Source organism: Hordeum vulgare, chromosome 5H, assembly GCF_904849725.1.
Source record: "Hordeum vulgare subsp. vulgare chromosome 5H, MorexV3_pseudomolecules_assembly, whole genome shotgun sequence".
NCBI classification, from domain to species: Eukaryota; Viridiplantae; Streptophyta; class Magnoliopsida; order Poales; family Poaceae; genus Hordeum; species Hordeum vulgare.
In genome coordinates, this window is record NC_058522.1 from 37,211,266 (window position 1) to 37,226,314 (window position 15,049).

Consider the following 15,049-nt stretch of genomic DNA (forward strand, 5'->3'; position numbering starts at 1 on the left):
GGGGGAGGCTTCCCCTGGGATTGAACCCGAGATCGACTGGAAAACGCACCACACTGCAACCACTAGGCTACGCTATGATACTTGACAGAACAGGGGACTGAACCCAAGTAACTAGCACCTGATGCCATGCCCTGCTCTACACCAGCGAGCCGGCAATAGAGAGATCACCGGTGTTGTTCTATCTACGGTACTACGTCGACGAGGGGATCCAACATAGCCTCAGAGCTGCTACCACGAGGGGGAGGACGCCCCTCTCTTGCACGATTGCAACCGAGCACAAGTAAACAGAACACCACCACGCACATGACCGATCTACCTACGGAGCAGAGAAACTCCGGCGATCTACGGCCCAGCCTAGCGAGGAGGAAGGAGGGAGGAGAGATGCCTCACCTAGGGAATGAAGGGAAGAAGTCACCCCGCTTGAAGGAGTAGCCGGAGGGGAAGAAGACGCGCCGGAACTCTGCTGCCGATGAAGTAGAGGAAGACGACGGAGAACTCCGGGGCCGAGGCGATGGCGAGCTCCTGGCCGTCGTTGAGGTCACTCCACGACCTCAACGATGGCGGGAATGGGGCGCGGGGAGCCTCCCCGAGCTCCTAGACATGCGGCGGCGCCGGACGCCGACGGGAACGGGGGAAGACGCCGGTGAGGCTTCCCTTCTCTCTCTGCTACTCCTACAGAAACTTACCGGCGGGGGAAGGAAGGGAGATGGGGATGGAGAGAGGTGGCGGCACAGATGGGGAATGAGGGAAACCCTAGGGAGGGAGAGGGCATGGCCATCCACTTATATGAGGGGGGACCTCGACGGTTGTGCCCTCACGGCATAGCTCGTGCTCTCTCTGGTGATGGAGACGGAAAGAGGCAGAGAGGGGAAACACCGTCAGGGAGAACGAAGGCACGCGAGTTGGGCTCCTGTGCGCGAAGGAACGGGAGAGATGGGTCGTCCTTGTGGGAGGGAGCCCACAAGGTGGCACCACTTAAAGAAAAGAACACCCTGGGACTTTCTCTTAACCAAAAATCTAGAGAATAAAGAAAATGCACAGAGAAAACTACTGGGAGAAAAATACAACAAAAATGCCCGTGTGCATGGAAAAAATCTATCCTATTTGAATAAAATAACAGAGAAGTATTTGGGGCAACTATATATTTACAAAACAGCATTGTCATTGGCTGTTTTGTAACTAGTTGCACCTTTTAAACTTGTTTTAAAAATAGAACACATGCCCCTCCATATCCAACACAAAATCTGCAAACTCCTAGGCATTTTTAAAACGGAAAAGGAAGAAGAGTTTCTTGAGCTTGGAATAAAAGAGAGAGGAAAGGTTTTTTTTAAATCCTAAGCAACCCAACATAGATGAACCTACTTGCACAAGCCATACTACACACAAGATCATATCTCACCTCACCACAAAAGATCACATGAAATCACAAGGCTCATAACCACAAGATCACAACCACCACATGAAATGCTATGACCATATTGCAACAACACCTAACACATGACATGATATGCATGCAAGCAAGGGAAGAAATATTAATGAGACAACACATGAATTGATAGAAGCAATAGGACTCTCTCATAACAATGTCAAGGTGGTCCCACATGGAAGGTTACAAAAAGGGAAAGCTTTACACTTGGGGCACTACAGCTATCCAGCATGCATCTAGTGTATTGAGTTCATGACAAACAGAGTAACGCCTTAAGCAAGATGACATGATGTAGAGGGATAAACTCAAACCAATGATGAAAACCCCATCTTTTAACCCTTGATGGCAACAACACGATATGTGCCTCGCTACCCCTTCCGTCACTGGGTGAGGTCACCGCACGGTATGAACCCAAAACCAAGCACTTCTCCCATTGCAAGAATAATAGATCTAGTTGGCCAAACAAAACCCACAACTCGAAGAGAATTACAAGGATATGAAATCATGCATAAGAGAGATCAGAAGAAACTCAAATAAGATTCATAGATAATCTGATCATAAATCCACAATTCATCGGATCTCAACAAACACATCGCAAAAGAAGATTACATCAGATAGATCTCCATGAAGATCATGGAGAACTTTGTATTGAAGATCCAAGAGAGAGAAGAAGCCATCTAGCTACTAGCTATGGACCCATAAGTCTATGGTGAACTACTCACGCATCATCGGAGAGGTCATGGTGTTGATGAAGAAGCCCTCCGCATCCGAATCCCCCCTCCGGCAGGGCACCAGAACATGCCACAGATGGGATCTTGCGGAGGCAGAAGCTTGCGGCGGCGGAAAAGTACTTTCGATGATCTCCTGATTTTTTTCTTGGTTTTTAGGGAATTTATAGGCGAAAGACCTAGGGTAGAGGTGGCCCAGGGAGCCCACAAGCCTGGGAGGCGTGGGCCCCCCTGGCCGCGGTTAGGGGCTTGTGGGGTCCCTGGTGGCCCCCTGCCCTGATTCTCAGGCTTCCCGATCTTCTTCTGTTTCGGAAAAAATCTTTTTGGTAGTTTCGTTCCATTTGGACTCCGTTTAAAATCCTCCTCTCAAAGGGGTCAAAAACACGGAAAATACAGGAACTGGCACTTGGCACTGAGTTAATAAGTTAGTCCCAAAAAAGATATAAAAGGCATACAAAACATCCAAAGTTTGACAAGATAATAGCATGGAACCATAAAAAATTATAGATACGTTGCAGACGTATCAGCAAGCTACTTCTAGATGCAAGGGACGCTAGTGCAGCGACAACCCGCATTTCAACAATGTTTTTCCACCTTAGTTTTTTTAGGTACCTATGGGAAATATAGGTGGGGAGTTGGGCTAAGCTTTTACTATTGAAACAACCACATGACTCGCAATGGATGTCCCACACGGTGACGATCAAGCGTGTTCTTAGTCCCACGATGAGCGTTGGCCAAAATTAAAGTGTCCATGCCACCCTAGTGATACAGGAAAAAAACATTTGTAGTTGTTTGTTGGAAGCAAATCTGTAATTTATGGAAATGATTAATCTTTTGTACAACCTCCATCCCAAATTAGTAGAATAAGATTTATTCAGATAAGAATGTATTTAACACTAAAATGTGTCTAGATGCATCCATATTTAGGCAAATCTTAGTCAACTAATTCGGGATCTTGGAGTATATATCTATTTCAAACAATCATTACTTACCAAAAACAATAGAAAAAACAAGAAGCAATCATGATTTACCAAGGAAAATAAAATTTGAGTATTTTACGTAATTTTTGGAACCATTAATTAAATTTATACTGATTTGGTGGCAGCAAATCATGACTTACCAAAAAACAAAAAATACCACTGTTGACAGAATTTTTGGAAGCAATTTTCTCAATTCACATTTCTTTGGGTCAGTCGAACGCTATATAAGATTTCCATCGTAAGCTAAGGCACACAACTTCTCTCTTTCTTTTTTTGTTTCTGTGAGCAAAAGCCCCTCATTATTTACTTAGAAATTCCCCAACCTCACAGAAATCCTAGGCCTGCCATGCCGCCAGGCGGGGGCTGGGCGGACCTTCCACCGGAGCTTGTCTGCAACATCGCTGACGGCCTTGACAACCTCAAGTGCTATGGGAGTGCGCGAGGCGCATGCACGACATGGCGTTTCGCACTCGCGCCGCCATTGCCATCATTGCTCGTTGACCATGACGATGACCCTGCCAAGCGCCACACCGCCGCTGCCATCGAGCGTCGTACCACCGCAACCTCAATCCTTGCGCGTCGCTCCTTCAAGCTCAACGCGATCCCTTCGGGCAAGCTCTGCCCTGCCGCGCGCCGCTCCTTCATGCTTACCACCATCCCCTCAGTCAGGAAATGTCTTGGCTGTTGTAGCGGATGGCTCGCCCTCTCCGTGTGCATCGATGATGTCCGTAGCCTACTCAGTCTCTTCCACCCCATCACAGGCGCCGAGATCCTCCTACCCCCACTTGTTTATGACAGTCGCCTTGTCTCCAAGGTCGTCTTTGCGCCCAACCCCACCTATGACGACTTCATGGCCGTTATGATATGTGACATCAATAGGGTTGCCTACGTTACCGCAGGGGCCAGGAGATGGGCCATCCTCGATCCCATCAACCTCACCATTGGAGACCAGCTCATCGACCTCCTATATCATGAAAATGGTAGGGTCTACTGTCTCACTCGATTTGGAGATGTCCATGTGATCCTCCTCCCGCAGCGCTGCCGTCGGGAACCTATCATCCTCGAGGGCCACACATCAACATATCCTGCAGTGCATAATAGGCAAATCTTCCAGATGCATGGGACAGGACCGGATCTAAATGCACCGGCCACCATTGAGACATTGTTGTCATTTGAGGGAAGCAATTTATCATTCGATGTCGTCACCAGTTTCGCCCCGCCATACAACACAATCTCGTCGTTCACTAGTGTCAAGAATCTGGTGTTCTGCGATGGCAGCCTATACCAAATCTGGAGGAATGCGACCTGCACGGTTACTGTGAAGCTGCCAGAAGGGGGTCGATGTCGTGTAGCACATGATGAAATATTTGTTCTCAGGTACGACCCCCATCGCCGACCATGTTGGGACGTTGTGACTGACTTAAGGGGATACTCAGTGTTCATTGGGAGAAACAATTCAATGTCGATATATGCGGAAGGCATTCCAGGACTCAAGGGTGATTGCGTGTATTGGATCGGTGGGAGGGGTAGGGATGAGGGCATGGTATTTGACATGAAGACTGGAAGGTCAATACCTTGCTTTCCTCTTGTGGACGGTGTTCGTCTGGGGTCTTTACAAAGCACAATCTGTTGGTACTTTTTGAGCAACAAATGAAAGAAGAGTTTACCACACCTGAGCAAGGGCCTGGGATGAATTTGGACAAAAGTGATACGTCACCGAGGCATCTAGGCCACATAGTGATGAGGACCTCCACCAATATTGGTGGAAGTGATGTTATACAATTGGTAAATGATTATGTTCATGTTTTTGTATACTACATTTGAACTTGATTTAATTTATGCGGCGTTGTTGGCTTGTCATTTTGATTCACTATTCCTTGCATTTGTAGTAATGTATCAAGTTGATATTTTGGTGGTTGCTCATTCAGTTCATTTTGTTTTAGTTCTTTAACATTCTTTCATGGTAGATTTACATCATCTAACCGGTAATGGAGACTATTTTTGAGCATGATAGACTTTTTTTTGCGGTTTCCACCATGTCATCGTGGCTAAGTGAGTATTGGTGGGATGTGTCTGAATTATGAATACGGCAAGTGTGGATAGATAACTCACTAGTATCTTACTAGTAAAATGCACGTGCGTTGTCACGGGCCAACAAATGAAACTATCATGAACCTCTCGGATTCAGCTCTTTGGTCATCATATCGCTTTGCTATATTATCACCTGGCCCCAATTCCGCTTTACTTTTCTTCCACCAATTTGAATGGCTTGCAACATTTGCCACTCCCACCTCAAAGATAGGAAAAATTCAATGGTTTCTCAAAACAATCTTCAATGTTACACATAAAAAATACCAAACTCTTCTCGTTTTCATTTTTTAGCATTGCATGAGAGGTGATAGTTCCAACCGTACAAACACACCTACCCAAGGGTTGAAATCACACATAAAAAATAGCCTAAGGCCCCGTTTGGGTGTTTGTATTGAGGGCTCGGATTTCAAAATTAGTATTGGGCAAGGCCTCGACTTTGAATGTCGCACAGTCTGGCGGACCTCAACTTCATTTGGTCAAAGCTCACCACTTATCTTGTAAGCTAAAGAAGGTTCTGTCGACTCTGGACGGACGTGACCTACTGCAACAAACTCAGATCATGGGTCTGTGTTAGCGAGGTCTTCCTTGGTGGGTAACTTGACTAGCATATTGTGCAGCTCATCCAAGAAGATGTTGGGTGGCAATAGTTTCTTCTCAGATCCCAAATGAGCTAAAGCATATGTTGCTTCATTGAGCTGACGATCGATATGATCCACCTGATAGCCATTAAAGTGTCATGCAACCATTGTAACAACATGTCGATAAGCTACCATGACTAGGTCCTTGGAGTCCCAAGACCCTAAAACATGTTGAGAAACAAAGTCAGAGTCACCTAAGCATCTGATATGACTGATGTATATCTCCTTGGCGATGTGCAATCCATAAAGCAAAGCCCCATATTTTGTAGTGTTGTTGGTCTAAATAAACATAATACTAGCACATAAAAAAACTTATCTCCTCGTGGGAAGTCAAGAAGAATCCAACCCCCGAGCCTTCCAACTACCGGACCCATCAAAGTGCAGAGTCCAGTACTTGGTGTCTCGCTTAACAGGTGGTTCCTGCAGCTTCATCCAATCGTTGACGAAATCAATTAAAGCCTGTAGCTTAATCGCAATGTGTGGCACATACAGGATATGATAAGGACCAAGCTCGATGGTCCACTTTGCAATCCATCCAATCACGTCTTTATTCTGAATTATATCTGCCAAAGGTGCTGAACTTAGAACAGTAAGCGGATGCTCCTCGAAGTAATGCTTCAGCTTACGGTTGGCCATAAAAACATTGAAGACCAACTTCTGCCAATGCACACACTTATACGTCTCCAACGTTTCTATAATTTTTGATTGTTCCATGCTATTATATTATCTGTTTTGGATGTTTTATATGCATTAATATGCTATTTTATATTATTTTTGGGACTAACCTATTAACCTAGAGCCTAGTGCCGGTTTTTGTTTTTTCCATGTTTTGAGTATTGCATATAAGGAATATTAAACGGAGTCCAAATGGAATAAAATCTCCGGAATGATTTTACTTGGACTAAAAAAACTTGCTAGAGATGGAGAAGGGGGCAGGAGACCTGCCAGGAGATGACAAGCCTGCAGGGTGCGCCATAGGGGGGGCCCTGGCTTGTGGGCCCCCTGCAGGCCTCCTAACCCTAATCTTCATCCTATAAATTCCCAAACATACCCCCAATACCAGAATGACACCAAAAAATACTTTTCCGCCGCCGGGAGCCTCTGTTCCCGTGAGATCCAATCTCGGAGCCTTTTTCGGTAATCTGTCGGAGGGGGAATCAATCAGAGAGGGAATCTACATCAACTCCATTGCCTCTCCGATGATGCGTGAGTAGTTCACAACAGACCTACAGGTCCATAGCTAGTAGCTAGATGGCTTCTTCTCTTTCTTTTTTCTTCAATACCATGTTATTCATGATATTCATGGAGATCTATCCGATATAATACTCTTTTGCGGTGTGTTTGTCGAGATCCGATGAATTGTGGGTTTATGTTCAGATTATCTATGAATATTATTTGAATCTTCTCTGAATTCTAATATGCATGATTTCATATCTTAGCAAGTCTCTTCGAGTTATTGGTTTGGTTTGGCCAACTAGATTGGTAATTCTTGCAATGGGAGAAGTGCTTAGTTTTGGGTTCAATCTTGCGGTGTCCTCACCATTTACAAAGTAGGGGTAGCGAGGCACGTATTGCATTGTTCCATCAAGGATAAAAAGGCGGGGTTTTCATCATATTTCTTGAGTTTATCCCTCTACATCATGTCATCTTACCTAATGCATTATTATGTTCTTCATGAACTTAATACTCTAGATGCAGACACGAGTGAGTCGATATGTGGAGTAATAGTAGTAGATGCAGAATCGTTTCGGTCTACTAGACAAGGACGTGATGCCTATATGCATAATCATTGCCTTGGATATCTTCATAATTATTCGCTTTTCTATCAATTGCTCGACAGTAATTTGTTCACACACCGTATTATTTTCGTTCATGAGAGAAGCCTCTCGTGAAACCTATGGCCCCCGGATATATTTTCGATATTATACTTTCAGATCTATAAACCAAATATACCAAAAATATATTGTTGCCATTTATTTACTTTTGTTTTACTTTTAGTTATAGAAATCTTTTATATCTATCTCTATCAGATCTCATCCTTGTAAATGACCTTGAAGGGATTGACAACCCCTTTTTAGCGTTGGGTGCATGTGTTTGATTGTTTTTGTAGGTGTTAAGATTGGGGCCTTGCTTGTTCTCCTACTGGATTGATATCTTGGTTCTCAACAAACTGAGGGAAATACTTATCTACTTTTATGCATCACCCTTTCCTCTTCAAGGGAAAACCAACGCAAGCTCAAGAAGTAGCAAGAAGGATTTCTGGCACCATTGTCGGGGAGGATACATAGCAAAATCAAGCCTACCAAGTACCCATCACAAACTCATCTCTTGCATTTGCTTTATTTGGCATTTTCCTCTCGTTTTCCTCTCCCCCACTTCTAAAACGATTTTCCGAAAATACCAAAAAGATTTGCCTCTTTATTTGCCCTTCGTTCGTTCGTCTTTTCGTTTGCCTCTCTCCTTCCGGATCTCTTACTTGTTTTTATGACTAGCATTACCACTTCCCCTTTGTCACCAGATTTTGAAGTTTTATGCTTCAAACAAAAAAGGGAAAATTTGAAAGAAGTGTGGTATAGGCTAATGGAATCTTATCGTATCTCCAACCTAAAAAGAGATGCAAAGGTTTTGCTCAGAATTTTTTACATTGGATTGGCTTTACATCATAGAGAACTCTTAGATTTCGCCTCAAAAAGGGATTTTATTGAATTAAATACAAACATTGCTTATGAAGTTTTGGAGGGGATTTTGCGAGTTCCTCCTCAAAAACAGGGGTTTAATTTCTTAGAAGAGGGAGTTCAAATTCTCGACAAATTGAGTGACTTACATAAGCACTTAGTCGAGTTACAACAATATCACGAACCCCTTAAACATATTAGTGGAAACGTAAATCGTTTGAATACTTTGATTACCCTTTGCAATAAGTGTTTGGATATTTTGGACAATAAGATGGTTTCTTCCCCTAAAAACCCGGGGAAGAGGACAGATCCCCCCGGATTTGAGAAGTCCCACACAAAAATTGTCAATACCAAAGATGACAATACCTAGATCTATTGCATTATGCCTAGCTAGGGCGTTAAACAATAGCGCTTGTTGGGAGGCAACCCAATTTTATTTTTATTCTTTTCTTTTTGCTTCTGTTTTTGAATGCTTCACACATTACCTCTATAATAATTGTGTTTTCTTGTTTTAATTAGTGTCTGAGCCAAGTAAGACCTTTGGGATGGTCTATGGTGTTTGCAAGTTGATTTTGTCGAAAAACAAAAACTTTTGCTCTCAGCCCAGGAATTTTGTAAAATCACTGGAATGTGCTTTTGGTATGAATTTATTACATAAGATTAATATACAAATTTCCCTGATTTTCCTAATGTTTCATAATTTTTGGAGTTACATAAGTATTCGAAGTTTATAGATTGCTAAAGATTGTTCTCGTTTTGACAGATTCTGTTTTCTTTGTGTTGTTTGCTTATTTTGATGAATCTATGGGTTGTACCGGGGGGTATGAACCATGTAGAAGTTGGAATACATTACTTATTTCACCAATATAAATGAATAATGAGTTCACAATAGTAACTAAAGTGGTGATTTATTTTTCTTATACTAAAAGATCTCATGAGTTTTCTGTTGAGTTTTGTGTTGTGAAATTTTCAAGTTTTGGATAAAGAATTGATGGACTATGGAATAAGGAGTGACAAGAGCCTAAGCTTGGGGATGCCCAAGTCACCCCAAGCCATATTCAAAGATATCAAAGAGCCTAAGCTTGGGGATGCCCTCGAAGGCATCCCCTCTTTCGTCTTCAATCCATCGGTAAATTTACTTGAGGCTATATTTTTATTCACCACATGATATGTGTTTTGCTTGGAATGTCTTGTATGATATGAGTGTAATTTTTAGTGTGCCACAATCATCCTTGCTGCACACATCTTTTTAGGGAGACACACTGAATCGTGAATTTATTATAATACTCTATGTGCTTCACTTATATCTTTTGAGCTAGGCAATGTTGCTCTAGTGCTTCACTTATATCTTGTAGAGCACGGTGGTTGGTTTAGGTTATGAATTTAGTCCTATAAATTAAACTCTCATACCTCACTTATATTATTTTGATAGTATTTTAAACAACATGGTAATTGGTTTAGGTTATGAATTTAGTCCTAATATAATGGGCATCCAAGAGGGATATAATAAAAACTTTCATATTAAGTGCATTGAATATGATGAGAAGTTTGATTCCTTCCATATAGTTTTGAGATATGAAGATGGTAATATGAGATTCATGCTAGTAAGTAATTGTGAATTGGAACAAATACTTGTGTTAAGGCTTGTGATTCCCGTAGCATGTACATATGGTGAACCGTTATGTGATGAAGTCGGAGCATGATTTGTTTAATGATTGTCAACCTTTGATTGGAGGTCGGGATCGCGCGATGGTTAACTCCTACCAACCCTTCCCCTAGGAGCATGCGTCTAATACTTTGCTTCGATAACTAATAGGCTTTTGCAATAAGTATTGAGTTCTTTATGACTAATTTTGATTTCATGGATTATACGCACTCTCACCCTTCCACCTTTGCTAGCCTCTCTAGTACCACACAACTTTCGTAGGTACATTAAACCCACCTTCCTCAAAACAGTCACCATATACTTCCCTCAAAACAGCCACCATACCTACCTATTATGGCATTTTCATAGCCATTCCTAGATATATTGCCATGCAACACCACTGTCCCATTTTTTATAACATGCACCATCACTTCTATATTGCTTATAGAGTCATATTTTGTTCTAGATATCGAGTTATAATCTTTGAGTTGTAAGTAAATAAAAGTGTGATGATTTGCATTATTAGAGCATTGTCTCGTGTGAGAATAGGATGATGGAAGCTATGATTCCCTCACAAGTTGGGATGAGTCTCCGGACTTCACAAAAAAATAAAAGAGGCCAGCGAAGAACATATTAAGAAAATAAAAGAGGCCAAAGATGCCCACCAAAAAAGAAAAAAAAATGAGAGAAAAAGGACAATGCTACTATCTTTTTCCACACTTGTGATTCAAAGTAGCACCATGTTCTTCATACAGAGTCTCCTATTTTATCACTTTCATATAACTAGTGGAATTTCATCATTTGCACAACCACTTAGTTTTCTTTTTGAGCTTTCATACACTTATAGCTCTAGTGCTCTTGTTGCATGCAAATCCCTACTCACTCACATTGATATCTATTGATGGGCATCTCCATAGCCCGTTGATACGCCTAGTTGATGTGAGACTATCTTCTCCTTTTTTTTCTTGCAACCTCCACCATATTCTATTTCACCTATAGTGCTATATCCATGGCTCACGCTCATGTATTGCGTGAAAGTTAAAAAGGTTGAGAACATAAAAAGTGTGAAACAATTGCTTGACTTTCATCGGGGTTGTGCATGATTTAGATACTTTGTGTGGGGAAGATGGAGCATAGCCAGACCATATGATTTTGTAGGGATAACTTTCTAAGGCCATGTTATTTCGAAAGGACGTAGTTGCCTTGTTAGTATGCTTGAAGTATTATTGTTTTTATGTAAATATTAGACTTTTATTTTGAATCTTATGGATCTCAATATTCATGCCACAATAAAGAATATTAAATGGATAAATACGTTAGGTAGCATTCCACATCAGAAATTCTGTTTTTATCATTTACCTACTCGAGGACGAGCGGGAATTAAGCTTGGGGATGCTTGATACGTCTCAAACATATCTATAATTTTTTATTGTTCCATGCTAATATATTATCTGTTTTGGATGTTTTATATGCATTAATATGCTATTTTATATTATTTTTGGGACTAACCTATTAACCTAGAGCCTAGTGCCAATTTATGTTTTTCAATATTTTTGAGTATTGCAGATAAGGAATATTAAACGGAGTCCAAACGGAATAAAATCTCCGGAATGATTTTTCTTGGACGAGAAGAAACCTGCCACACTTGGAGAAGGGGGTAGGAGCCCTGCCGGGAGACGACAAGCCTGCAGGGCGCGCCCCCCTGGCTTGTGGCCCCCCTGCAGGCATCCTAACCCTAATCTTCGTCCTATAAATTCCTAAATATTCCCTCAATACCAAAACGACACAAAAAAAATACTTTTCCACCACCGGGAGCCTGTGTTCCCGTGAGATCCAATCTGGGAGCCTTTTCCGATAATCTGCCGGAGGGGGATCGATCACGGAGGGCATCTACATCAACGCCATTGCCTCTCCGATGATGCGTGAGTAGTTCGCCACACACCTACGGGTCCATAGCTAGTAGCTAGATTGCTTCTTCTCTCTCTCTCTCTCTTTTTGTTCTTCAATACCATGTTCTTTATGATATTCATGGAGATCTATCCGATGTAATACTCTTTTGCGGTGTGTTTGTCGAGATCCGATGAATTGTGGGTTTATGTTTAGATTATATATGAATATTATTTGAATCTTCTCTGAATTCTTATATGCATGATTTCATATCTTAGCAAGTCTCTTCGAGTTATTGGTTTGGTTTGGCCAACTAGATTGGTAATTCTTGCAAAGGGAGAAGTGCTTAGTTTTGGGTTCAATATTGTGGTGTCCTCACCCAGTGACAAAGTAAGGGTAGCGAGGCACGTATTGCATTGTTGCCATCAAGGATAAAAAGATGGGGTTTTCATCATATTGCTTGAGTTTATCCCTTTACATCATGCCATCTTACTTAATGTGTTACTCTGTTCTTCATGAACTTAATACTCTAGATGCAGGCAGGAGTCGGTCGATGTGTGGAGTAATAGTAGTAGATGCAGAATTGTTTCGGTCTACTTGACACGGACGAGGTGCCTATATGCATAATCATTGCCTTGGATATCTTCATAATTATTCGCTTTTCTATCAGTTGCTCGACAGTAATTTGTTCACCCACCGTATTATTTTCCTTCATGAGAGAAACATCTAGTGAAACCTATGGCCCACGGGTCTATTTTCTATATTATACTTTCAGATCTATAAACCAAAAATACCAAAAATATATTGCTGCCATTTATTTACTTTTGTTTTACTTTTAGTTCTAGCAATCTTTTATATCTATCACTATCAGATCTCATCCTTGCAAATAACCATGAAGGGATTGACAACCCCTTTTTAGCATTGGGTGCAAGTGTTTGATTGTTTGTGTAGGTGCTCAGATTGGGGCCTTGCTTGTTCCTCCTACTGGATTGATACCTTGGTTCTCAACAAACTCAGGGAAATATTTATCTACTTTGTTGCATCACCCTTTCCTCTTCAAAGGAGAACCAACGCAAGCTCAAGAAGTAGCAAATATCCTTGCTTGGAATGTGTGATGACTTCATTAGCATAATAGACTGGCCTCTGAACTGGATATTCCTTGCCTTCCTCTTTACGTTCCACCACCACAAATGCACTGACGGCTTTGTTATTTGCGACGACGTATAGGAGCATGAGCTCCTTCTTCTGTGGAGGTTCCAAGATAGGTGCTTAACACAACTTATTCTTCAGTGCTTTGAAATACACATTTGTTGCATCGTCTGAGATGAAATTATATTTCTTCTTTAAAAGCCAGTATAATAGTATAGCATTTTCCCCAAGCCATCTTATGAATCGGCTTAAGGTTGCGACAACTCGTGAGCTTCTGGATGGTGTTGAGGGAAGCCGGCTTCGTCAGGTTTGTGATAACCGATATTTTTTTCCATGCTTCCTCAATGTCGTGCTCAGAAATAATGGAACCTAGGAGTTTACCTGCAGGGACCTTAAAAACATGCTTTGTGGGGTCCAACTTCATATAATAAATGCAAAGACTGTTGAATGTTTCTTTTAGATCATCCATTAGAGTTTCAATCTTGTGGGATTTACCACAATGTCATCGACATATTGCATCCAATCTATGGCTTCAAACAATTATGGATGCAACGCTAGTAACATGTACTTTTCATACCAAAAGGCATTGACTTGTAGCAGAATGCATCAAAATGTGTGATAAATGATGTATTTTCTTGATATTCTAGCTTTATTTTTATTTGATGATAGCCGGAGTAAGCATCTAAGAAACATAAGGACTCACATCCTACTGTGGAGTCAATGATATGATCAAGAAAAGGTAAAGAAAATAGATCATTGGGACAAGCCTTCTTAAGGTTGGTGTAATAAATACACATTCTCCAAGTTCCATTTTTCTTCGTCACAAGGACTGGATTAACCAACCATTCTGGATGGAAGACTTCGACGATAAAGCTAGGTGCCAGGCATAGAGCAACCTCTTCACCAATAGCTTGATGTCTCTTGTTGTTAAAATGATGAAGGAATTACCTAACAAATTTCATATCGAGATCAATATTTAAGTTGTGATCAACAAGTTCTCTCGATACACTAGGCATGTCAAAAGGTTTCCATGCAAAGATGTACATATTATCACGGATTAACTCGATGAGCGCGCTTTCCTATTTATCAGTAAGGTGTGCCCCAATGGTGAAATCCTTGGACGAATCACTCGGAGTGAAGTCAATCTGCTTGGTATCCTCTACTGACTCAAACCTCAGTTTGGACTCCATAGCATGTTTCTTGAGTAAAGACGTGTCCTCCGGGTCCACCTATGATTTGTAGAGTTTCAGCTCTTCCTCTGCATAAGTTGTCTCTGCATACAAGGCATCCCCTTCCTCACACTCCTATGCAATAGCACGGTTACCATTAAGAGTGATGGTACCATTGGGACCAGGCATCTTGAGCTTGAGGTAAACATAACAAGGGTGCGTCATGAACCAAGCGTCAGCCATCCTTCCGAACATAGCATGATATGGACTCTGCAACTTGACCACCTCAAAGGGAAAATCTTAGTCTCGTAATTAAGCTCAATGCCAAAGGAGACCTCCAGGTAAATACGACCAACATGATAAGTTGACTTCCCCGAAAGGATGCTATGATAGACAGTTAAAGAAGGATGTAGTTGTTTATCTATAAGATTTATCCTTTTTAAGGTGGCGTAGTACAATATATTGATGCTCCTACCACCTTCCATGAGCACCTTGGTAAAATTGTAACCATCAACGTGTGGAGCAACCACCAAAGCCAAGCTTCCAGGATTATCCACCCGGGGAGGGTGATCTACGCGACTCCAGGTGATGGGGTGTTCAAACCAATTCAACCATTGGGGAATTGTTGCTTCAAATGTGTTAATAGGCCTACGGTGGAGCT

The 15,049-nt window shown here is 41.8% G+C and overlaps 1 protein-coding gene across 1 annotated transcript; it reads left to right on the forward strand.

The window, feature by feature from the left end:
- Positions 1 to 3,415: 3,415 nt before the first annotated feature.
- LOC123396275 lies at positions 3,416 to 4,788 on the forward strand. Its single transcript, XM_045091260.1, has 2 exons — positions 3,416 to 3,749; positions 3,804 to 4,788. Exons 1-2 carry the CDS (start codon positions 3,481 to 3,483, stop codon positions 4,786 to 4,788), a joined length of 1,254 nt encoding a protein of 417 aa, XP_044947195.1. The 5' UTR covers positions 3,416 to 3,480.
- Positions 4,789 to 15,049: the final 10,261 nt, after the last annotated feature.